Source organism: Leucoraja erinacea, chromosome 4 (assembly GCF_028641065.1).
Source record: "Leucoraja erinacea ecotype New England chromosome 4, Leri_hhj_1, whole genome shotgun sequence".
Taxonomy (NCBI): Eukaryota; Metazoa; Chordata; class Chondrichthyes; order Rajiformes; family Rajidae; genus Leucoraja; species Leucoraja erinaceus.
This window is the reverse complement of record NC_073380.1, coordinates 100,532,637-100,559,742: the sequence shown is the minus strand read 5'-3', so window position 1 is coordinate 100,559,742 and position 27,106 is coordinate 100,532,637. Positions and strand designations below refer to the sequence as shown.

The window sequence follows — 27,106 nt, the reverse complement described above, 5'->3', positions numbered from 1 at the left end:
GGAGAACATTTTTCAGCATTGATTCTCTCCGCCAAAATTAAGGGGGCGCTGTCTTGTGTACGGTTGCCCAGCCAGCAGCTGTCCTGTCCTTTCATCTTTTTTTTTCTTATTTTTAGTTAGTTTAGTGTTTTGTTTTAGGAGGTCTAGCTTTTTTTTTATGTGTGGGGGGAAGGGGGAAACTAATTTTCAGGGTCCCTACCTGGTCGGAGATGCAGCTTTTCTCCGGGCTGCACTCTCGACCCGTCCTCGCGGCCTAACAGCGGGCCTGGAGCGGCGTTTCCTGAGGGGACCGCCCAGAACCTCGGCATTGGCATCGGCACCGGCATCGGCGGAGCTGCGGGTCTGAGGACGGCCGTGCAGCGCTGGAGCGCCATTGCGGGGCGGGCGGTGCCTTGCCTGGGTCGCTGAGCTGGAACTGCGGTGAGCTGGGTCCGTTGCGGAGCTGCGGGTCTGTGGAGCGGCTGCGGGCGGCGGCGCTGAACTTTCCATCGGGAGCCTGGAATCTCTCGACGAGATTGCCAGTTGAGCTCCATTCGGCGCGGCCTTGTCGGCTCCGGAAGCCACGGTCTCGAGTAAGGAGGCAGCCGTTTCCAGGGTTCCCATGCCGCTGAGAGGACTCTCCCGACGCCGGAACAACATCACCTGGCAAGAACGGCCTGGAAAATCGGGCCTCCGTAGAGGCAACTGTGGAGGCCTCAATTGGCCCGACTATGGGGGATCTGGGGTCGGGGACTGGACTTTGTGCCTTCCCTCATAATGGGAACCATTGTGGGGGGGATGTTTTCATGTTAAAGTTCTTTAGTATTGTCATGTTTGTATTCTTTTTTTTTTTATGTGCTGCATTGGCATAACAAATTCCACCAGCCTGGCTGTGTGGTCATTAAAAGAATATCAATATCAATATCAATGAACCTAAGTCAGGATACGGTTAAAAATAATTTTTGAGGGGTTTCTTTCCCTGTAAAAGTGTAAAGAAAATAGAGAATCTGTTTACAATAAACAATAGAAAATGCTGGACACACCAGTAATCTTTTAAGTTGCTTCAAGAAAAATGTCAAAATTTGAAGAATTATTCAATACCTGTCCCTTTTACTTCAGCAACCCTGTTTACACAGAGAGTTAAACCATAATGGAGAGTAATTACATCAGCTGGCTTTTCTATCAGTCATGCTGAAACCTGGTCATTTTTCACATACTGCTGAGGTGAAGCATATTTGCTGAAGCAGAAATTTCATCAACTGGTCTGCCCTAGTACAAGCACGTTCTTAAACCCTCGACATGAAGGAGCATTTGGCATTGCAAGTCAAGTCAAGACAAGTCAAGAGAGTTTTATTGTCATGTGTCCCAGCTAGGCCAATGAAATTCTTGCTTGCTGCAGCACCAGAGAATATGTAAACATAATACAGAACAGGAGATAAAAGTTCAGTGTATCTATATACCATAGACCACATATGTACACAATAAATAAACAGATCAAGTGCAATAGTAAAGGGCCTGTCCCACTTACGTGTCCTTGGCACGCAAATTACCCGACCTTGTCATCGCGTTGAGGTGCACGGGCATCGTGTGGCCACGTGGGGCCGGTCCCACTGAGAAACGCGGAGGGATATGGAGTTGTGCGCGAGATCGCGTGGGGCTCCGAAATCTTTGTAGCGAACAAAATCTTTGCGCACCACCGGCCTGTCGCGTAACTGACGGCCAAAGTGGGACAGGCCCAAGACCCTGGCGTGACGCAACGTCTCACCTCCAACAGCAGCAGAAGCAGGCTAACGATCGCCGAACTCGGCCTGGGGCTCACGGCCGTTGCGGATCCGAATCCGCTCCCATTTCTACGCCCAGAGCGGGGCCAAGAAAATTGAAGATAGACACAAAATGCAGGAGTAACTCAGCGGGACCGGCAGCATCTCTGGAGAGAAGCAGTGGATGACGTTTCGGGGTCAAGACCCTTCTTTCAGACTGAAGAAGAGTCTTGACCCGAAACATCACCCATTGCTTCTCTCCGGAGATGCTGCCGGTCCCGCTGAGTTATTCGAGGGACCGTCGTGCCTCAACGCGACCACGAGGTCGCATAATTAGCGTGCCAAGGACACATAAGTGGGACAGGTGCTTAATACTAGAGTAACTAGATGGTTACTGTTCAGAGCTTGTTCGATGTTGTGTTTAATAGCCTGATGGCTGTGGGGAAGGAGCTGTTCCTGAACCTGGCTGTTCCAGAGTTCAAGCTCCTGTACCTTCTTCCCGCAACACTAACTCCTTAAATTCTTAGTAATTATCTAATTCTGGTTCAGCAACATATTATCTCAGCAATAATTACTAGAAATCAGATCCATTTTCTATTATTCCGAAAGGTATTTCAATACCAATATCTGTTATTAGTAAGTTTTCGAAGGCGATATGATAATTACAAACACTGTGAAAAATGTTAGTCAATCAGAAAGATAGCATGAAGCTGATTGGACCTGATTGAACATTTTGAATGGTCAACAGGGAGATGACCATGCAAATTATTCTTATGAATTTCCAAAGGGCACTCATTAAAGTTCATTAAAGATAATAGATAAAGTAGCAGTAGATGGAAATAAAGCAAATTATTAGCCGGTTTGGAGAATAGCTGACTGGCAGGAGCAATGAAGAGGGATAACGGACAAATGATACTACGATCTGTTCAGTCTCTAGATGGATGATTCTAGGATCAGCTCTACGGTCATTATCAAAAGGCATTTGAGGACAACCAGAGTCAGACCTGTCACCTTGCATGAAGATGGTCATATTTACAGCATCCCTACAGCGTTGCTGAAAACAGTCTTGTGAGGAATGCATTGCATTTTGTGGGTGCACACACTGCCGTGCTTAAGGTGGAAGATGAGTTTAAATGGAGCGCTGCTTTCTCCTGGAAGGTGTAGGATGAACCATGCTGTAGCTCCATTCAAGCAATTGGAGAGCATTCATCTACTCCTGCCCCATTATTTCCATCCGGACCCATCTTTCTCAACCTGACCACCCAACCCATCTGCACCATTCACCCAATCCAACCCTCGTTTCTCCTGCCCTGGTAGCTGCCTTCTCCCGTCCCATCTTCTCATCCTCATCCTATCCAGTCCCATCCTAGTCCCTGCCACTCATGCTAGACCCCTTCCACTTTCTCTCCCGGCTAAACCTCTCTTGTCCCTTTTTCTTCAACTACAACATCTCCATAGAAACATAGAAAATAGGTGCAGGAGTAGGCCATTCGGCCCTTCGAGCCTGCACCGCCATTCAATATGATCATGGCTGATCTTCCAACTCAGTATCCTGTACCTGCCTTCTCTCCATACCCCCTGATCCCTTTAGCCACAAGGGCCACATCTAACTCCCTCTTAAATATAGCCAATGAACTGGCCTCAACTACCTTCTGCGGGAGAGAATTCCAGAGATTCACCGCTCACTGTGTGAAAAAAGTTTTCCTCATCTCAGTCCTAAAAGATTTCCCCCTTATCCTTAAGCTGTGACCCCTTGTTCTGGACTTCCCCAACTTTATCCAATCCACCCCGACTTTCTACAAACCCAATTGCTCATGCCCTGGCCTCTCTAGCATCCCCCACTATAATAATGGCAAGCATACATGCCACATATCCATTCCCTTGCGGTCGGTCTGCAAAGACCTACTAGATCTCTCACTTGCTAACTACTTTAACTCCCCTTCCCATACTGACCTTTCTGTCCTGGGATTCCTCCATTGCCAGAGTGAGGCCACCTGCAAATTGGAGGAACTGCACTTCATATTTCCCTTAGGTGGCTTACATCCCAACGGCATGAACTTTGAATTCTCCAATTTTAGGTAAGTCTTACAAACAGTTCCCTACCACTACCATTTTCCCTCCTTCTCCCATTTCCTCCACCAAAGGTCTATTAATGTTCCATGGTTCACAACAATGTAACCCTCTTGTGCTCACACCATTCCCTAGCCAACAGTCAGATAACTTCCTTGTGTCATGTCATCTGTTGCCGGTCCTGATTTATCCTGTTCTTTTCTTCACTTCCAGTTATTTCCCCCACCCACTCTACTACAATCAGTCTGAAGAAGGGTCCCCACCCGAAACAGAGGGTTGCTGACTGACCTACTAAGTTACTCCAGCATTTTGTGTCTATCCCAGGAAAAGGGTGTTACATCAAATAATATTATTAGTAATCGGAATTTGCTACTCCATATCCCATGGACATTCTGTGGCCAGCTGTAGGTTTAATGTATGCATATGTTATTTCTTCCCTTCTAACAGCACGTTGAGGCAAATGCTTTAAGTTCAAAATCCTTTTTCTCAACTTTACTTCTGGTGTGGCGGCGCCTAACGGTAGCGGCTCGACTGCAGTCCGTCTGTCTTTTAAAAACTTTTTGTCTCGTTAAATGAATGTTTTGATTCTAGTTTTATTTTTTTAGTTGTGTATTTGTGGGGGGTGGGGGGAAACTGTTTAATCTCTTCCCTGTACGGGAACCCGACTTTTTCCCTGTCAGGTCTCCGGTGTTGTTGGGCCTAACATCGTGGAGCCGGCGGCGGCCTCCGGCCAGAACCAACGTGAAGGCTCCAGTCGCGGAGCCTACGGATCTGACATCGCAGAGCTGGCCGACTTCGGAGCGGGAAGAGCTGTGGTGGCGTGCGGCTGCAACCCGACTTCGGAGGTTCAGAGGCTCCGGCTGCAGGCCCGGTGGACGGGAACATCGGGAGCTCGCAGGTCCCTGGTGGGAGACCGCTTTTCGGAGCTCCCGCAACGGCAACCTCTCCCGCCGGAATCGCGAGGTTAAATGACTTGGAGCGGGGCCTAACATCGCCCGGCGTGGCTTAAATGGCCAGGGGACTTACCATCGCCCGCGGGGGGCTTTAACATCGGGAGCCCCAGTCACCTCAACGCTGCAGTTGGACTGCTGGACCGCAGGAGATGAACAAAGGGAAGAGATAAGACCTTTGCGCACTGAATAAACTCTACAATGGTTCTGAACTTAAAGAAAGGTAACTTTGAGGGTATGAAACGTGAATTGGCCAAGATTGACTGGCAATTAATTCTAAAAGGGTTGACGGTGGATATGCAATGGAAGACATTTAAAGACTGCATGGATGAACTACAAAAATTGGCAAAAGAATAAATCAGGGAAGGTAGTACATCCATGGATAACAAGGGAAATCAGGGATAGTATCAAAGCGAAGGATGATGCGTACAAATTAGCCAGAAAAAGCAGCATACCGGAGGACTGGGAGAAATTCAAAGACCAGCAGAGGAGGACAAAGGGCTTAATTAGGAAAGGGAAAATAGATCATGAAAGAAAACTGGCAGGGAACATAAAAACTGACTGCAAAAGTTTTTATAGATATGTGAAAAGAGAGAGATTGGTTAAAACAAATGTAGGTCCCTTGCAGTCAGAAACAGGTGAGTTGATCATGGGGAACAAGGATATGGCGGACCAATTGAATAACTACTTTGGTTCGGAAGACATAAATAATTTGCTGGAAATAGCAGGGGACCGCGGGTCAAAGGAGTTGGAGGAATTGAGTGAAATCCAGGTTAGCCGGGAAGTGGTGTTGGGTAAATTGAATGGATTAAAGGCCGATAAATCCCCAGGGCCAGATAGGCTGCATCCCAGAGTACTTAAGGAAGTAGCTCCAGAAATAGTGGATGCATTAGTAATAATCTTTCAAAAGTCTTTAGATTCTGGAGTAGTTCCTGAAGATTGGCGGGTAGCAAACGTAACCCCACTTTTTAAGAAGGGAGGGAGAGAGAAAATGGGGAATTACAGGCCAGTTAGTCTAACATCAGTAGTGGGGAAACTGCTAGAGTCAGTTATTAAAGATGGGATAGCAGCACATTTGGAAAGTGGTGAAATCATTGGACAAAGTCAGCATGGATTTACGAAAGATAAATCATGTCTGACGAATCTTATAGAATTTTTCGAGGATGTAACTAGAAGCGTGGATAGGGGAGAACCAGTGGATGTGGTGTATCTGGACTTCCAGAAGGCTTTCGACAAGGTCCCACATAAGAGATTAGTATACAAACTTAAAGCACACGGCATGGGGGGTTCAGTATTGATGTGGATAGAGAACTGGCTGGCAAACAGGATGCAAAGAGTAGGAGTAAATGGGTCCTTTTCACAAAGGCAGGCAATGACTAGTGGGGTACCGCAATGCTCAGTGCTGGGACCCCAGCTATTTACAATATATATTAATGATCTGGATGAGGGAATTGAAGGCAATATCTCCAAGTTGGCGGATGACACTAAGCTGGGGGGCAGTGTTAGCTGTGAGGAGGATGCTAGGAGACTGCAAGGTGACTTGGATAGGCTGGGTGAGTGGGCAAATGTTTGGCAGATGCAGTATAATGTGTATAAATGTGAGGTTATCCATTTTGGTGGCAAAAACGGGAAAGCAGACTATTATCTAAATGGTGGCCGATTGGGAAAGGGGGAGATGCAGCGAGACCTGGGTGTCATGGTACACCAGTCATTGAAGGTAGGCATGCAGGTGCAGCAGGCAGTAAAGAAAGCGAATGGTATGTTAGCTTTCATTGCAAAAGGATTTGAGTATAGGAGCAGGGAGGTTCTACTGCAGTTGTACAGGGTCTTGGTGAGACCACACCTGGAGTATTGCGTACAGTTTTGGTCTCCAAATCTGAGGAAGGACATTATTGCCATAGAGGGAGTGCAGAGACGGTTCACCAGACTGATTCCTGGGATGTCAGGACTGTCTTATGAAGAAAGACTGGATAGACTTGGTTTATACTCTCTAGAATTTAGGAGATTGAGAGGGGATCTTATAGAAACTTACAAAATTCTTAAGGGGTTGGACAGGCTAGATGCAGGAAGATTGTTCCCGATGTTAGGGAAGTCCAGGACAAGGGGGTCACAGCTTAAGGATAAGGGGGAAATCCTTTAAAACTGAGATGAGAAGAACCTTTTTCACACAGAGAGGGGTGAATCTCTGGAACTCTCTGCCACAGAGGGTAGTTGAGGCCAGTTCATTGGCTATATTTAAGAGGGGGTTAGATGTGGCCCTTGTGGCTAAGGGGATCAGGGGGTATGGAGAGAAGGCAGGTACGGGATACTGAGTTGGATGATCAGCCATGATCATATTGAATGGCGGTGCAGGCTCGAAGGGCTGAATGGCCTACTCCTGCACCTAATTTCTATGTTTCTATATTTCTATGTTTGCCTGCCATCACAGTGAGGAGGTGTTGGAGATTCACTGTGGTGGATGTTTGTGTAAATTGTGTTCAGTGTGGGTCTTGTTTTTTTTTTTGTAATGTTAAGATTGTAGAAAATGCAATTTCGTTCAAACCAAGCTGTTTGAAAGACAATAAAAGGCATTCTATTCAATTCTATTCTACAAGCATTTTAAATAGCAATTTCCCAAGTTTGAGAATCAAATAATTATTTGTGGATAAATTATTGACCATCTCAACATCATTTAACCATTCTTACACTTAGTCTTTTTATCATGATTTCTGTTTAGCATGGTACTGTTATAATTATCTACCTAGATTTATTTTTCACACAAACAAGTTAATGGATGTATTTAGGTGAACATGAAAGATGAGTTGTCATAAATGAGAGAGTAAAGTTCCTGTGAAATTCAGCATCCTGTAGGTACTAAAATACTTCAGTAATTACTGAGTTCAGATGGCGCTAAACTAAATGTCAAGGGAATAACAGAATCAAGCAGAAAATCTGAGTAATATATCACTGATGATTCACATATGAAGTGTAGTTCCCACTAATTCCACAGTGGAATGAACTAATTCCTCACGTACATGCAGTCTGTTTTAAACAGCTCATCTATACAATTAAAAGTCTCATTTTGACCACTTCCTGCCTGCGCTGTATATTGGTTTTAGAAAAAAACGCTACCATAAATCGCTATGATTTTTGGCCATCTTACTCACAGTCCTCCTCCGCTGAGGCAGCCCCGAGGATTTTTCCTATCGATGAAATATAAAAAAGTAATGAGTGTTTAAAAAAATCTTGAGATCAGCTAATTGGACCTCTCGTCTGTCAATCACCACGATGAAGGTAACGGGGGGCAGGACTATAAAACCACGGATGCCGGGACGCGAGTCAGTCAGTCGGGAAGATCGCGAGGTTGAGTCCACAATTGTGATTCCAAGCTGTGAATCAACTGAACTGTGAGTCTGCAATGTATTGTTAGCCCTTCATGATTTGTTAGCCCTTAATGACAATGTAATGAGTTGTTTGACAATTTGGTGGCCTGCACTCTGCTTGAAATGATATGAAACTGAATTTGGTGGCCTGCACTCTGCTTGAAATGCTATGAAACTGAATTTGGTGGCTTGCACTCTGCTAGAAATGTCATGAAACTGAATTTGGTTGCCTTGCACTATGCTTGAAATGCAATTTCAAGGAATAGCCATGACCGCGCTGCCAGCCCACCAGCCCTGAGTGACTGAGCTGCCAGCCCACCAGCCCTAAGTATCTGAGCTACCAGCCCTGAGTGACTGAGCTGCCAGCCCAACAATCCATTTGGCCCACAATGTCCATACCAGCCCTCTGGAAACCAGTCCCTTCGGCCCACAACACCCATACTAGCGCTCCAGAAAGCCCCCCCCCCCCCCACTGGCCACCAATATTGGAATTGGTGGAGAGGTGAAATATTGCGTTGGCGGACCAGCCCTCCCATGTGAACATGGGACCCTATGGGTCCCACTTAGTCTAGTTTTATAAATAAAAATGAACTACAAAAATGTAATCTGAGAAAGTTTGATTATGCAACCACAGCAAATACACTTCTTCATTCTTTGAATTATGTTTTCTTTATGTGATGAGTAATTTATATAACCTGCAGGACATGTGGGATTTAATGGCCACAAGGAGATAGATGACATTTATAATACATGTAACTATTGATCTTCATTAATGTTCATCGAAAAATCACAAAGAATATTCACAAAGCAGCACATCTTGCGAAAAAAAAGATGCTATTTATGATGTAACATTTGTGATTAACTCAGTTGCACCAAACCAAATAAAAAATACAATAATAGCCAAAATCTTTGCATATTTGTGCTAGTGGAGGTAACACCTGAAATTCAAATCATATCTCCATTCCCATGTTTGTAACAACCAGCCCAGTTAATCACTCTATTGTTGGCCTTAGAGCTGATGTGTGCTTCTGATACTTTGCCACAGTGCCACTATGCCCAGTCAATATTCTCTGATTTATTAAAAAATATTATTTGATATATTTACACATGGTAACCTGGTATATTTTATTCTTACAGATGAAAATGAAATACTCCTAAAAAAAACATTTTTACTTAAAAGTTAACCTCCGTCAGGAATCTATTTTTAATTAAGTTGTTTTAAAACTATGAAGAAACATATGCGAGTTTCTTTATTTTAGCAAATTGGCTAGAAATTCTTCCTCATTTGTACTTGCAGATTTCAACTCCTAAAAAATTCCAAGGTTTATTGACAGTTTGAGCAGACTTTAAAGCGCTGTAAGAAGCAGTTATCTGTCTGGCATTTTAATGCAATTATTCTGATATTATTTTTGAAGTTAGCCTTTAGCAAGACCTACTGTGCTGTTTGTTCTTCTATATAATCGTTGTTTTGCTCTCGGTAAAAATCACATCAAAAATTGAAAACCTTTCCCAATCGCAGGTTTTTAAAACATGCTGTGCCTAAAGGGATGAATGATGATTAAATCAGCTGCAACTTTAACTTCCATGCGTAAAAAGAGAAAATATGCTGCGATGTAAAACCAAAAATGGTATAATTAAAAACAGACAAATATTCCATAGGTCAGGAAGATTGGACTGTATTGCCTCCCATCACAGTGAGGAATGTGGAGTCCACTTGGGGTGGATGTTTACGTTGACTTCTATGTGGTTGTGTGTGTTGTTGTGTTTTACTTAGGATGGCTGTGTGGTAACTCACAATTCACTGTAACTGGCACATGTGACAATAAACTGATCTTGAAACCTTGAAGCGAATGTGATGACAGCCAATAAATTAACATTATAGATTAATAACCTATCATCAGACCCGGGGAAAGCTGCAGATGGAACAAAATTTAAGGTACAGAGCCTGGTGGGTGGAAGGAATAGAATATAAAAGGTGATTCATCTGCAGAAGTTGCATCTGTGATTGGGTGGAAGGCAAGAGTAAAATGGTGATGAATCAAGGTGCATTAGTGATGCTTAGTGAAAATGGATCAGTTGGCCTGGAGATAATGTAAATAGGTACAGGATAATTATCTAAAATTACCTTTAAAATGTCCTCCCAGAACAAATAAAAGCATCTCTCCTGTACGATCCGGGCGGGAAATGTTGGTTCAACATTCATCAAAAAGGAAATGGATTACAGTTATCCTAATCTCACGTAATACATAGAAACATAGAAACATAGAAATTAGGTGCAGGAGTAGGCCATTCGGCCCTTCAAGCCTGCACCGCCATTCAATATGATCATGGCTGATCGTCCAACTCAGTATCCCGTACCTGCCTTCTCTCCATACCCCCTGATCCCCTTAGCCACAAGGGCCACATCTAACTCCTTCTTAAATATAGCCAATGAACTGGCCTCAACTACCCTACCCAAATACATTCCTAGACTCCAGCTCCTGTGAGCTCCTGATGCACAGACGTGAGGTTATCTTTATTCCTTCTCTGCTCTTCATGGCCATGCATTCCCAGTAGCCGGTTGGGATGTTTTACAGTTTTCATGGAAACTACACTTCACATCTACACTTAACATTGCCTCGGGATAGTAGTTAACATAATCGAAGACCTTTCCCATCCCGGTCAATCCTCCTTCTCCCTGTTCCCATCGGGTGAATCTAGAAAATCTTGAAAGCGGGTACAATAGACAATAGATGCAGCAGTAGGCCATTCGGCCCTTCGAGCCAGAACCGCATTTTAATGTGATCATGGCTGATCATCCACAATCAGTACCCCGTTCCTGCCTTCTCCCCATATCCCCTGACTCCGCTATTTTTAAGATCCCTATCAAGCTCTCTCTTGAAAGTATCCAGAGAACCAGCCTCCAATGCCCTCCGAGGCAGAGAATTCCACAGACTCACAACTCGCTGTGTGAAAAAGTGTTTCCTCATCTCTGTTCTAAATGGCTAAACCCCTTATTCTTAAACTGTGGCCCCTGGTTCTGGACTCCCCCAACATCGGGAACATGTTTCCTGCCTCTAGCGTGTCCAAACCCTTAATAATCTTCTATGTTTCAATAAGATCCCCTCTCCTCCTTCTAAATTCCAGAGCATACAAGCCCAGCCATTCCATCCTCTCAGCATATGACAGTCCCGCCATCCCGGAATTAAACCTACGCTGCACTCCCTCAATAACAAGAATGTCCCTCAAATTAGGGGACCAAAACTGCACACAATACTCCAGGTGTGGTCTCACTATGGCCCTGTACAACTTTAGAAGGACCTCTTTGCTCCTATACTCAACTCCTCTTGTTATGAAGGCCAACATGCCATTCGCTTTCTTCACTGCCTGCTGTACCTGCATGCTTACTTTCATTGACTGATGAACAAGGACCCCCAGATCCCGTTGTACTTCCCCTTTTCCCAACTTGACACCATTTAGATGATAATCTGGTACCACCAAACTCAGGAACAGCTTCTTCCCCTCAGTTACCAGGCTTCTGAATGATGCTTTCATAAGCAAGGGTACAGTCCAATTAACCCCTACGCCATTATGGACATTGAAATTTGTCTCTATAATATTGAGCCACTATAATGTGCTATAATATTCTGCGCTGTATTTTTCTCTATGTTCTACCTAGGGTGAGTTTGAGCTTAAACTTGAGTTCGGCGTAACTGTATTTATGTGTAGTATTATCTGATTGGATTGGACAGTATGCAAAACATAGATTTTCACTCTACCTCAGTCTACTTGACAAAAATAAACCTAAACCTAGTCTGACGAAGGTTCTCGATCTGAAATGTCACCTATTCCTTCACTCCATAGATGCTGCCTCACCCGCTGAGTTTCTCCAGCATTTTCGTCTACCTTTGATTTTTCCAGCATCTGCAGTTCTTTCTTAAACCTAACGCTTGTCCTCTTATAATTTTTTTCAGAAACAGAACCTGAAACAGAATATTGTTTAAGAAGGAACTGCAGATGCTGGAAAATCGAAGGTACACAAAAATGCTGGAGAAACTCAGCAGGTGCAGCAGCATCTATGGAGCGAAGGAAATAGGCAACGTTTCGGGCCGAAACCCTTCTTCAGAATCTGGGATGATGTTGAACGAGTAAAGAATGCAAACCATGCCATTAAATGTTGTTGTTGGAGACCATCAGGAGAAGGTTGGAGGAGGACCTTTACCTTGTGTGTTGAGTGCAAGGCCAATCCTCGCATGCTTCAATGATCAATGATGGCATCCTTTCTATAGCAGGGCAATCAAAACTGTACATAGTACTCAGAGTGTGGCCTCACCAACATCTTGTCCAGATGTGACATAATGCTCCAACTCCTGCACACAGTGCTCTGACTGGCACCTTCGTCACTGACACCTATGTCTTTGTCTCACCCCTGAGCCTCTACGTTCTATAACACTCCCCAGGGCCCCACCATTAATTATGTAAGTCTTGGTCAGGTTTGTCTTACAAAAATACACCAACAATGTGGTAATGTAGGAATTATGGCCATCAACTGATGCGAAAAGGGTCTCCAAATATAGAGATATCATAATGATGACAGACTCCGTTTTAGGAACAATGACAGAGAGATAAATATTGACCCATACGCAAAAATATCTCCATGAATTCTTCTTCTTTCGAATGAAACATAAACCAAAGGAATAGTTAGACCTCAAGCCGGGTGTTGAGCAGCCAGGTTGTTGTCTCTGCGTTAATGTCTGCCTGGCCCTGAGCTCCATTTGGTGGGTGGTAGAGCGGGCACCCAGAGATGACATGGTTGGCTGTCTATTGTTCTGCTCCGCATTCACAGGCTGGGCTCTGGCGGAGCCCCCATCGCCACACGCTGGCATTGAAACGCCCAACTCCAGTACGAAGCTTCACCCATGCTCCTCTGCGGAGGTCAGACCCTGGACAGTTTTTATCTGATGAAGAGATGTAGCTGTGTAATGGAGATGAGGTTGCCTTCCACTCCTGTGGCCACTTGGTGGCTACCCAGTGTGCTTTTGTCTCAGTTGGCTGGATGAATGCTATGAGTTGTTTTCCATGTGGAGCAAAGGGGACTTCAGTCGGGGTGGCCTCTGCTCTCTGCTGATAGACGGATGGAGGAGATGATCTGGGTCCATGGCACGGCGAGATAGTGCCAGAGTTGCTGCTTGCCTTCAGATCCCTGCAGGCGGAATGCCTGCACATATAGGGAGCTGCTCGACTAGAGTAGGTTGAAGCCACCCAGTGACGGTTCACAAGGTGCTGTTCAGGCTCGTGTCCACCAGGCTAGTATGTAAGTCCTTGTGTTTATAGACCACGAGGGAGTGGAAGTTTTTCTCATCAATAACATCCCCAAGTATGTTGGATGCCCTGATTGTCAGACATACACAGGAAAGGTAGAGAGAACCACAAACCAGGGCACCCATTCATTCTGATTCACCTCATTTATAGCTAAATTAATGTAGCTTGCAATAAGATATCAGTCGCCTATGTGATTCACTTATAGGCAAATGACAAATTGTACACAGATTATATTACTCAAAAACAAAACTAAATAAAATATTTCCAAATCTCTCTCCCATCTATGATAAGTGATTCGGTTAAAGATGCAACAATAGCACACTCATTCATTTCCTGTGCAACACTTCAGAATTTTAGTAAAAGGACATTTTTGAAAGCTTTTCAAAAATATTTAAATGAAGACTGGACCCAAACAGAATTGATTCTTTTCCGAGCAAGGGAAGACTGTTCCAAACTAACTATATTTCAAAGGTATCCTAAACTATGGTTTGATATCGGCAAAAAAACATACTTAAATTCTGGAAAAACGCTCCTATCCTATCCCAACGTTTAAAATGTGGATCACAAATATGTCGGAAATACTACATCTTGAGGAAATGAGACTTGTTCTAGCAGGAAAACAAGAACAATTCTTAAGAATATGGTCACATTTTATTGATTTATTACAAATAATATGGTACAGCATAACCCTAGAAAGATATTGTTTTAGAATTAGTTGATGGGTGTGAATCGTTATGAATTAGGCACATTCCCTTTCTTTGTTGTTTAGCTTTACCTTCTTTGGATTTTTTACTTATCTCCTTTCCCTTTCTAAGGCCCTCTTTTCTTTGGGGCCTGTTTTCTTTTTTCTTTCCTTTTTTTCTTCCTCTTCTCACATTCTCAAGCACGCAGTTTATTTAAACATCATAGAAACATAGAAACATAGAAATTAGGTGCAGGAGTAGGCCATTCTTCCCTTCGAGCCTGCACCGCCATTCAATATGATCATGGCTGATCATCCAACTCAGTATCCCGTACCTGCCTTCTCTCCATACCCCCTGATCCCCTTAGCCACAAGGGCCACATCTAACTCCCTCTTAAATATAGCCAATGAACTAGCCTCAACTACCCTCTGTGGCAGAGAGTTCCAGAGATTCACCACTCTCTGCGTGAAAAAAGTTCTTCTCATCTCGGTTTTAAAGGATTTCCCCTTTATCCTTAAGCTGTGACCCCTTGTCCTGGACTTCCCTAACATCGGGAGCAATGTTCCTGCATCTAGCCTGTCCAACCCCTTAAGAATTTTGTAAGTTTCTATAAGATCCCCTCTCAATCTTCTAAATTCTAGAGAGTATAAACCAAGTCTATCCAGTCTTTCTTCATAAGACAGTCCTGACATCCCAGGAATCAGTCTGGTGGAACCGAGCTGCCACTCCCTCTATGGCAATAATGTCCTTCCTCAGATTTGGAGACCAAAACTGTACGCAATACTCCAGGTGTGGTCTCACCAAGACCCTGTACAACTGCAGTAGAACCTCCCTGCTCCTATACTCAACTCATCATTCATTTAACGGCAATTACTGCGGATTACACTTCACCACTATCCTTATTCTTCTCTTTTCTCTCTTTTCTCCTTTTCTATTACAGCTTAAAGTTTTTAAAAAAAGAGAAGTTGTACACGAAATGTATTATGTTGCATATAATGAATAAGATGTATGTACAATGCTTTTAATCAATAAAAAAATAAAATAGGCAAACGACTGCAAGATCCTGCATGTGCCTCCTGCGAAGGTGTGCATCGAGAACTCACAAAAGCCCTGCGTAAACGACAGAAGGAGAGCATCACCTTGCAAAAAAAACCCATCCATTTGCCCCATCCGTGAGGTGCAACTTTCCGTGAAAGAGTCTGCTACTGCCCTCATCAGTCACCTCAGAATTCACAGCACCTGGGTGGGAACAAGTCATCCACTATCCCAAGGGACCCCAGAGAATAAGAAGATATCTCTGGCAATGCCCTGAAAAGGCTCTAAAGCAAGAAGTTGACGATTTTGTTCACTTTGGTGATGTGTATTGACCAAGTTGAGCAGATACCCAGTGCTGCTCCAATATGCTGCAAGTACCTGCCACCATCTGGCAATGGGGTGTGTTTGGAGACGCATGGATCTGCAGATGGAATCAGATGCTGCCTGACCAGCTAAGTTACTCCAACACTTTAGAACTTAGAATAGTATATCACAAGAATGGGCCCTTCAGCCCATAATGTTTTCACCAAACCTGATGCCATGTTAAACTGATCTCATCTGCCTGTACATGATCCATATCCCTCTATTCTCTGTACTTCCATCCATGTGCCTATCTAAAACCCTCTTAAATGTCACTATTGTATCTATATCCATCACCACCCCTGGCAATGCGTTCCAGGCCCCTACCACTCTCTGAGTAAATAACGTGCCCAGCACATCTATATAACTAAAACTGTGTGTGTGTGTGTGTGTGTGTGTGTGTGTGTGTGTGTGTGTGTGTGTGTGTGTGTGTGTGTGTGTGTGTGTGTGTGTGTGTGTGTGTGTGTGTGTGTGCGTGTGCGTGTGCGTGTGTGTGTGCGCGTGTGCGTGTGTGTGTGTGTGAGAGAGTGATCTGGGCACAATGTGCTTGATTCTCATTTCCTTACAAACGCTAGGCCACAGCTTTCCCATTTTCACACATTCTACTCACATTTTTCCCGCTCAAGGCGATAAACATCTTCCCGTCACATTCCCACCTATATTTCCAAATTCTTTAATCCTTTCAAGTTTTAAAAACAGCCGGAAAACTCACGCATTTCAGAAAATACCCTGAGTGACATCACAATGGACTCGCAAGGCAGGATGGGACGCTCCGGGAGGGAGGGAGGGCTGCTCCATCGCTCGTGCAGCGGCTGCCGGCACCCGACGCCCGACTTCTGGTGGCGAGGGTGGAGCCGCGGGCCCTGGCTGGAACCGAGCCTGGTGCTGGAGCTGGAGTGGGAGCCCCGCCCGGGGCTTGGGATACGGTCGTGACTGGGGCCGATGAGGAAGCCGCCGCTGGGACCAAGGACGAGCCTGAGTCTAGAACCAGGGCCGGGTCGCGTACGAGAACCAGGCCGAGTTCCCGGCCTTGGTGCTGCTCTACGACCTGGGTAGGTCCTGGGGCAGGGAATGGGAGGAGGAAATGAAGGAAATGAGGAAAAATAAGGTCTCTACCCCCCCTCCCTCCCCCTCCCCCTCCCCCCTCCCTCCCTACCCCCTTCCCGCTCCCACTCTATCTCCCCCACCTCCTCCCTCTGTCCCCCCCTCCTCCCTCTCTGTCCCCCCTCCCTCTCTACCCCCCCCCCCCCCCCCCAACCCCACCCTCAGGTATTGGGACCTATGGGTGAGTGTTGGAATATTGCTTTTGGGGAGCAACCCTCCTCTGTGATGCTGTGCGCCCTCCCTCATTCAGGGACAGGATCCAACGGGTCCCACTTGGTCTCATCTCCTTTAAACTTTGTCGTTTGAATAAGAGGGACTTAACTGATTAAATTTTCACACAGAGAGTGGTGAATCTCTCTAACTCTCTGCCACAGAGGGTAGTTGAGGCCAGTTCATTGGCTATATTTAAGAGGGAGTTAGATGTGGCCCTTGTGGCTAAGGGAATCAGGGGGTATGGAGAGAAGGCAGGTACGGGATACTGAGTTGGATGATCAGCCATGATCATATTGAATGGCGGTGCAGGCTCGAAGGGCCGAATGGCCTACTCCTGCACCTAATTTCTATGTTTCTATGTTTCTAATGACACTGCCCTGGAATTATTGACAGATTTAAAGGCCAAATCTGTAAGTTAATTCCACATTGTGGCTGCTGCTTGTTTCCGATAAGATTAGCTAGCATTAAGCTTCATGGATTCCCTTCCGTATCAGACCATTGATGTAATGGTTGCATCCAGCATGGAAGAAGAGGGCGGTGAATGACGGTTGCAGGTGTTGAACCGGCATCAACAAGATGTGGCCCAATTATTTGAACCTCCTTAGGAACTGGTCATTCAGGGTTGTGAGGTAAACAACCTGTAAGGCACGCATGGCCTCCTCTAAGCCAAACCCCAGTGATCCTCTCTCCAGAATGCAGATAAGGGTAACAAGTTACAAGTCACAAGTTCTGGCTGCTAGTTGTTTTCCCCTGACTCTCAATCCCAATGAATCATAGCAGTGGCTAAACCCATAGTAAGGTGGAAAACTGACAAAACAGAGATGACAGGTGCAATGAATATAGCAGTCCCATACCCGGCTATGTTCCCAACATTTGGATATATTGAGAGATTATAACCAAGGGTAGCAGCTATTCTTTAGCATGGATCATTTTGGGGCTATGGTGTTTCCAGCTGTGTGTGTATATCATTAAGTTTCATACGGACGTACAGCATGGAAGCAGGCTCTTTAGGTCCCCTCATCCATACTGATTATTTTGTTGATCTACACATATCTCTTTTTCCCACATTGGGTCCATACCATTCTATGCCTTGACTATTCAAGTACTTATCTACATTCCATTTAAATATAATGATTGTATCTGCCTCCATCACATACTCTGGCAGTACATTACAGATATAGTACCTGCCTCATCTACTTCCTCCGGCAGCACGTTCCATACACGCAACACCCTCCAAGTGAAAATGTTGTCCCTCAGGTTTGTGTTAACTCTTGCCCCACTCAGCTTAACGAATGGGATATAATGGGTAAAAGAAACTCACAACTCAAATCCACTTTAAAAGTCCTATCTCGCACCTTAAGCTGTTACCTCTTATTTTTGACACCCCTTACACAGGAAGGTTATATCTCTTTATGTTTAGCTCTTATATTTTTACCTACCTCTTTCAGGTCACCAGCTTCCTTCAGTGACAACAAGCCCAAACTACCAATAAGTGTCACAGAATAAAAGAAGCATCTGTAAAGATTGAGGGGGGATCTTATAGAAACTTACAACATTCTTAAGGGGTTGGACAGGCTAGATGCAGGAAGATTATTCCCGATGTTGGGGAAGTCCAGAACTAGGGGTCACACACAGTTTAAGGATAAGGGGGAAATCTTTTAGGACCGAGATGAGAAAAACATTTTTCACACAGGGAGTGGTGAATCTTTGGAATTCTCTGTCACAGAAGGTAGTTGAGGCCAGTTCATTGGCTATATTTAAGTGGGAGTTAGATGTGGCCCTTGTGGCTAAAGGGATCAGGGGGTATGGAGAGAAGGCAGGTACAGGATACTGAGTTGGATGATCAGCCATGATCATATTGAATGGTGGTGCAGGCTCGAAGGGCCGAATGGCCTACTCCTGCACCTATTTTCTATGTTTCTATGTAAATAACTAGTTCACAAACGAAGGACAACACAAAGATGAAAAGGAGACCACTGCTAAAACAGCTCAGTGGAAAGTTAGAAATGAAATATTTATATCCACTAAACCATTAGGGTGGACGGATGTAAAACATTACACCATTCCTCGTGCTTGAACACGCTCATGATATAAATTTAAATGTCAGAATTTACTTTTTAACCACAAAGTTAATGACCATGAGGTGAGCTAATATTTACATGATTTTGAATTAAGCAAAAGGAGCTGGATAAATTGTTCAGAGCTTGCCCCAATTCTAAATTGGAAAAGATAGGTGAAAGTTGTCTAAATTAGTGATAGTGATTATTGAAATGCTCTCTGGTTGCTTGACTACCCATTGGTACCAAAGAGATATTTCCAAAGAGACATTTTATGAGACAGTAATCATGATTTGGTACCATAACCATCATAACGGGTTTGTATTTTAATGAGGATGACTAATATCATATCCAAATGGATTTTAATTCTGATTTGCTCTTTATAGTGTTCAATTGCAATTCCGCAGAAAGTTTATTATAGGTCGATAGCAATCAAGAAACTCTGAAGGGAAATTTAAATAAATGCCAATTATGGACAAATAATGCTCTATTTATTTCTTCAATTTGTTTCAGAATAGCCTATTGTTTGAAAGTATTTTTTTCTCTCCAATAGAATTAAATAAATAAATTGATATTAATACATTCTGGATTCCCATATCTGAATACTCAAATTGAAGATAGGTTAATGAATTCAACAACCAAATAAATTGGAGCAAAGAGCAAATAAAATTAACTAACATTATTTTTTTTAATGTTTGGTCTTGTCTTTGTATGTTTAATTGGCATTTCTGAAACACCTGATTGACAAAAATAATTGCTGTAAACATTCTTTAAAACTACTAAATCAATAAATTAGATTAAAAACATCAAGGATGTCAGAGTTTATTTCACATCTAAAATACATGGGCTTTCAATAAGTATCATTATTCCAATAGCTATTACTGCTCCAAGCACCTCTGAGCTTTTCCCGATTTCTTATTAAAGTTTCTTGGCCTGTCATCATTTATTTTAATCCAAATTGATTCCAAAATATCTCCCCAGTTCTAAGAACCTGTAATCTATTTTTTTTTTGCTCTACAATTGCTATTTGTTTAGACTTCCATTTACCTTACAAATTGTATGTACTTTATTTGCAACCTAACATACAAATCCATAAAGGTCCTCATTCAAACTCAACCGTCCTGTCGGTTGATTGAAGTTGTTTTCAGTGGAAATAAAAAGTGGGCAGGTTAGAAACATAGAAAATAGGTGCAGGAGGAGGCCATTTGGCCCTTCGAGCCAGCACCGCCATTCATTGTGATCATGGCTGATCATCCCCTATCAATAACCCGTGCCTGCCTTCTCCCCATATCCCTTGACTCCACTAGCCCCTAGAGCTCTATCTGAACTCTCTCTTAAATCCATCCAGTGATTTGGCCTCCACTGCCCTCTGTGGCAGGGAATTCCATAAATTCAAACCTCTCTGGGTGAAAAAGTTTTTTTCTCACCTCAGTCTTAAATGACCTCCCTTTTATTCTAAGACTGTGGCTCCTGGTTCTGGACTCGCCCAACATTGGGAACAATTTTCCTGCATCCAGCTTGTCCAGTCCTTTTATAATTTTATATGTTTCTATAAGATATCCCCTCATCCTTCTAAACTCCAGTGAATTAGGTCTCTAATAGCTGGTCACCTGGCTTCCGGGAGTTAAGAACAATAAAGTGGGATTACTCAATCGAGGTAATTGAATCTCAGCACATAGAAAAAAAAGATGAATAAAACCAAACATCTTCAAAATACAGACTGAATATCTATGATCACAGAATTGAGGCATTATAATCCCACCAATGATGGGAAGATCTATATCTACATAAAATATTTAAATGAGTAGTTTCCATTATAAGACTCGACATAGGAATTCATGAATACAACCATTTTTAACTCCGAATCACAACAGTAGAAAATCAAGTCTTGCAGGTTAACGACGTGTGCGGACAAAAGATTTTTGAAAAAAGAAATCTTGGTCCATTACTAAGTACTGTTAAATATCAAACCAAGTGGTTAAAACAGGTTTTATTCTACCTCAGCACGAAGATCAGCCAATTTCCTGTCCATATTAGATCTTGCTCCAACTTCATCTTCCAGATCTTCAGAGATTCTTCCAAGCTCATTCTGATGCGCATCACGGAGGAGGGTCAACTAAGCAGCAGAATGAACAAGGTATTCTTTAATGCAGTCACCTAGGTTTAGCTCAATTAATTACATTCTGTAGGAGAACATTCTGAACAGTTATCATCCAATTCCCCAATGCAATCACAGATTACTTCCTGCATTCACATCGATTTTTCTATCTACACAATTATGCAAAATATTCAACTTATTCTTGCAAAGTATAGTTTCATAATTCTTATCAAAATTGTAGATCATTAGAATATTTTCATAATTCACTTTGAATTAGTGAAGTGCACTAAATTAACCAGATTATGTATATTAAAACCAAATCTCAGCATTAAAACAACCACGCTTAGAAATGAAGGTGAACCGAACATGACAGCTCAATGGTGTAGTGGTATTAATCAAGACACCACTCTTTGGAACGTCAAGATCCAATCTACAGTTTTGATGAACATAAAATACGTAACTTCCCTTTCCTATGCCAGCTGCAGATATTGGCTACTCTTGGATTAACCTCAGACCCTTAGACAATTCACGGGACAGAGCCAAAAGCTCCCAGACGATTAGAGAAACAGAGCATGCCTCCAGACATGATTTGACTGGAAATGGATTATATCATTGGCCGAGATAAAAGGATCTGAATGAATATAAATATCATTTGATTTTTAACCCTTAACCTTAGAACTATTTGTTGCTTTATTACAAGTTATAAATGAAAATAGACAATAGACAATAGGTGCAAGAGTAGGCCATTCAGCCCTTCGAGCCAGCACCGCCATTCAATGTGATCATGGCTGATCATCCCCAATCAGTACCCCGTTCCTGCCTTCTCCCCATATCCCCTGACTCCGCTATATTTAAGAGCCCTATCTAGCTCTCTCTTGAAAGTATCCAGAGAACCGGCCTTCCCCGCCATCTGAGGCAGAGAATTCCACAGACTCTCTGTGAGAAAAAGTGTTTCCTCATCTCTGCTTTCTAAATGGCTTACCCTTTATTCTTAAACTGTGTCCCCTGGTTCTGGACTCCCCCAACACCGGGAACATGTTTCCTGCCTCTAGCATATTCAAACCCTTAATAATCTTATATGTTTCAATAAGATCCCCTCTCATCCTTCTAAACTCCAGAGTATACAAGCCCAACTGCTCCATTCTCTCAGCATATGACAGTCCCGCCATCCAGGGAATTAACCATGTAAACCTACGCTGCACTCCCTCAATAGCAAGAATATCCTTCCACGATTTAGGGAACCAAAACTGCACACAATACTCCAGGTGTGGTCTCACTAGGGCCCTGTACAACAGCACAAGGACCTCTTTGCTCCTATACCCGACTCCTCTTGTTATAAAGGCCAACATGCCATTTGCTTTCTTCACTGCCTGCTGTACCTACATGCTTACTTTCATTGACTGATGAACAAGGAGCCCCAGATCCCCTTGTATTTCTCCTTTTCCCAACTTGACACCATTTAGATAGTAATCTGCCTTCCTGTTTTTGCTACCAAAGTGGAGAACCTCACACTTATCCACATTAAACTGCACCTGCCATGCATCTGCCATGCATCTGCCCACTCACCCAACCTGTCCAAGTCACCCTGTATTCTCGAAGCATCCTCTTCACAGTTCACACTGCCACTCAGCTTTATGTCATCTTCAAATTTGCCAATGTTACTTTGAATCCCTTCATCTAAATCATTGATGAATATTGTAAATAGCTGTTATCCCAGCACCGAGCCTTGCGGTACCCCACTAGTCACTGCCTGCCATTCTGAAAGGGACCCGTTAATCCCTTCTCTTTGTTTCCTGTCTGCCAACCAATTCTCTATCCGTCAGCACTCTACCCCCAATACCATGTGCCCTAAACATGACACATGGCAAAAGGATTTGAGTATAGGAGCAGGGAGGTTCTACTGCAGTTGTACAGGGTCTTGGTGAGACCACACCTGGAGTATTGCGTACAGTTTTGGTCTCCAAATCTGAGGAAGGACATTATTGCCATGGAGGGAGTGCAGAGAAGGTTCACCAGACTGATTCCTGGGATGTCAGGACTGTCTTATGAAGAAAGACTGGATAGACTTGGTTTATACTCTCTAGAATTTAGGAGATTGAGAGGGGATCTTATAGAAACTTACAAAATTCTTAAGGGGTTGGACAGGCTAGATGCAGGAAGATTGTTCCCGATGTTGGGGAAGTCCAGGACAAGGGGTCACAGCTTAAGGAAAGGGGGAAATCCTTTAAAACCGAGATGAGAAGAACTTTTTTCACACACAGAGTGGTGAATCTCTGGAACTCTCTACCACAGAGGGTAGTCGAGGCAAGTTCATTGGCTATATTTAAGAGGGAGTTAGATGTGGTCCTTGTGGCTAAGGGGATCAGGGGGTATGGAGAGAAGGCAGGTACGGGATACTGAGTTGGATGATCAGCCATGATCATATTGAATGGCGGTGCAGGCTCGAAGGGCCGAATGGCCTACTCCTGCACCTAATTTCTATGTTTCTATGTTTCTATGACACAATGCCTTTCATCTTATCCATCCAGGCAGATGTTGAATAGAATAAATACCATTAATGTGAGAAATAAGCAGCTCATGCATCATCTCTGAAGAGAGAAAGATTGATTTTTTGTTACCTGAATGTGCAACTCTCTTTTTCTTCACATACTGCCAGGCCCACTGAGCATTTCCAGCATTTTCTGCTTTTATTTCCGTTTTATTTTGCTTTTTAATACATGGATATATTTTGGAATGTTAAACTGAAGAAATCTATGCTAAATGGTACTTTTATAATTGCTGCATGAACAGAGAGAACTGTTCTCCAGAGATGGTGCCTAACCTGCCGAGTTACTCCAGCACTTTGGGTCCTTTTGTGTAAATCAGGGGTCTCCAAACCGTGGCCCGCAGCATGCTCTTAACAGAATAGAATAGTTTCTTTATTGTCATTGTAACATGAGCCATGTACAACGAAATTTAAAAATGTCAGCCAGTCAGTGCACCATTCAAACATTTCTAAAAGCTAACGATACATACAAGATAAAATATTAAATGATAAACAACTAAATAAATATCACGAAAATAGCACGCATAAACACCCAACCCTCCATCCTTCTGTCGATTTCACAGTGTACCACAGTCCCTTAGTTTGTCTCGCCCCTGCGTTCCTTGGCGGCTACATTTAGTGCTTTTATAGCAGTGGGGTAAAAACTGTTTTTTAGTCTGTTCTTCCTTGTCCTTGTAGATCTGTACCGTCTGCCTGACGGCAACAGTTCAAACAGGGAGTGTCCGGGGTGGGAAATGTCCTTTATGATGCTCTGGGATTTTTTGGTGCAGCAGGAACTGTGTAAGTCCTCCAAGGTAAGGAGAGGGCAGCCGACAATCCTCTGGGCGTTGTCAATGGCCCTCTGGAGCGCTTCCCTCTGAGCCGCTGTGCAGCTTGTGTACCACACGCATACACAGTATGTTAGTATGCTCTCAATGGGAGCACCGATAAAAGGACAGCAGCAGTCTCTGAGTGATGTTATTCTTCCTGAGCACCCTCAGGAAGTGCAGTCTCTGCTGGACCTTTTTCAGCAGCGCAGTGGTGTTCACGCTCCACGTCAGGTCCTTCTCAATATGGATTCCCAGGAAGCGGAAATCCGCCACCCTCTCTACACAGTCCCCTCTGATAGTCAATGGTACCATGTCCATTTTATTCTTCCTAAAGTCTATTATTACTTCCTTTGTCTTTAAGGTGTTGAGGAGCAGGTTATTTTCTTCACACCACACTGTCAGCTGCTCCACCTCATCCCGGTAGGCGTACTCATCCCCCCCGGAGATGAGTCCCACCACCGTAGTGTCATCCGCAAATTTGACAATGGTGTTGCTGTGGTGGGCGGGGGTGCAGTCATGTGTGTAGATGGTGTAGAGCAGGGGGCTCAGTACACAGCCCTGTGGAGAGCCGGTACTGAGGCTGAGGGCCGTGGATGTATGATGGCCCACTCTGACTCTCTGGCTGCGACCCGACAGGAAGCTATTTATCCACGTACAGGTGGAGTGTGGAAGTCCCAAGTCCCCCAGTTTGTCCACCAGTTTGTGGGGAAGGATGGTATTAAAAGCTGAGCTGTAGTCCACAAAGAGCATCCGCACGTAGCTTCCCCGCTGCTCCAGGTGAGACGGTGCAGCATGGAGAGCTGTGGCTACAGCATCCTCTGTGGATCTATTCGCTCTGTACGCGAACTGGTGGGGGTCAAAGCTTCGGGGCAGAAGTGATGTGATATGACCCCGGACCAGTTTTTCAAAACACTTCATCACCACTGGTATGAGTGCGACTGGCCGGTAGTCGTTGAGGCTGGAGATGTTGGTTTTTTTGGGCAAGGGGACTATGGTGGAGGACTTCAGACAGGGTGGGACAGTGGACTGGGCCAGAGACTGGTTAAAAATCCTTGTAAAGACTCCAGCCAGCTGGTCTGCGCAGTCCTTCAACAAGCGTCCAGAGACGCCGTCAGGACCAGTAGCCTTCCTTGGATTGATGGCCCGCAGAGTGCGCCTCACCTCATGCTCCTCTATCTTGAGGGGTAGGCTGCTGTGCACCATGTGCTGTGATGTGGCTGTCTCGGGTGACTCCACTTCAAAGCGAGCAAAGAAGTGGTTCAGCTCCTCTGCCAGCGAGGCGTCACCTTTAACAGCTCCAAGGTTGGTCTTATAGTTGGTGAGATACTGGATCCCCTGCCACACCTGCCTGCTGTTATTACTGTCCAGGTGGTCCTCTATCTTCCTCCTGTAGTTTGATTTGGCCTCTCTGATGCCTCTCTTCAGGTTAGCTCGGGCCGTGCTGTATAAAGCCCTATCGCCAGACCTAAAAGCGGTGTTCCTCTCTTTCAACAGCCGCTGGACCTCCCGGGTCATCCAGGGCTTCTGGTTGGGGTAGACCCGGATAACACGTTCCGATCGGCAGGCTATTTAGCGGGATCTGTGGTAGCGCAGCTTTAGAGTGCGGAAACTGGCCATTCGGCCCATCAAAGCAATGCCCGTATGCACTAGCACTATCCTACACACACTCGGGACAAATTCAATGAACCTACAAACGTGGAGTTTTGTGGGACAAAACCAGAGCGCCCGGAGAGAACCCATGCAGGTACAAGCTCCGTACAGACAGCACCTGGAGCCAGGATGGAGCCCGGGGCTCTACGGCTGCATTCACTGTGCCGCTGCTCCTGTGTTGAAATGGGAAGCTATGCGGGGTGGTAGCGTGGGGTGGGGAGTGGAGTGAGGGGGAGGGGGTGGAGCTAGTAGGCAACAGGGTTGGTGTGTAGCAGTCTCCCCCCGTGAGGGTGACCCGTGAACAGCTCCGGCTCCGGAATCCTACCCTGCCCTCCCCTTATTTTCTCTCTCTCTCTTCCCCCCCCCCCCCCCTCTCTCCCCCCCCCCCTGCCTCCCTCTCCCCTTTCTCTCTCTCTCCCCCCTCTCTCTCTCTCTCTCTCTCTCTCTCCCCTCCACCCTCACTCCTCTCTCTTTCGCGCTCGCCAGCCCTGGAGAGACTGGCGGATTGGTAGACGGCTCTGTGTGTGTGCCCGAGGGGTGAGCATTATGCGTGCGTGGGTCTTTGTTAATATGCCTGAGGGTGGATCACAGTGCGTATGTACGTGAGAGAGGGAGAGAGATAGAGATAGGGAGTGTGAGAGAGCCTGTATGTATCTTTCTGTGTCTGTCTGTGTGCATGTGTCTGTGTGAGTCTGTGGGTGTGTGTGTTGGTGTGCGGGTCTATGTCTGTATGTTTTGGTATGTGGGAGTCCACATGTGCATTTCTGTCTGTGTGTGTCAGTGTGTGTGTGTGATATTTCTTTATTTTTTCCTAGTGCCCGCAAAAATGTGCCAAATATATAACGTGGCCCTCATCCAGGCTGCCAACGCACGTATTGAGCATGAGAATCACGCATTTCGCCAAATTCTCATGCTCTCACGCTTATCACAAATTTCTCACGATCTGTCATGATAAATTGTGTGATTAACGAAAATTTCAAAACTCATTTCACTGCATGGGCCGTGGGTGTTGGAGGGGCCGAGGCTGAGGGAGGGATGGAAACAGAAGCAGCGGCGGGGACAGATGCAGATGGGGAGCCGAGGCTGGCGAGAGGCTGGCGAGTGTTAGCCGGGTTGGCGAGTGTTAGCCG

At 44.7% G+C, this 27,106-nt stretch overlaps 1 protein-coding gene across 1 annotated transcript in view; it reads right to left on the bottom strand.

Annotated features, from left to right (window-relative positions):
• LOC129696734 (coiled-coil domain-containing protein 102A-like) overlaps positions 1-27,106 on the bottom strand; it is a 466,367-nt gene that overhangs the window by 292,038 nt on the left and 147,223 nt on the right. The window contains exon 5 of the mRNA XM_055634868.1: positions 20,874-20,990. Coding sequence (XP_055490843.1) covers positions 20,874-20,990 — 117 coding nt within the window. The remainder of the gene's footprint in view (positions 1-20,873; positions 20,991-27,106) is intronic.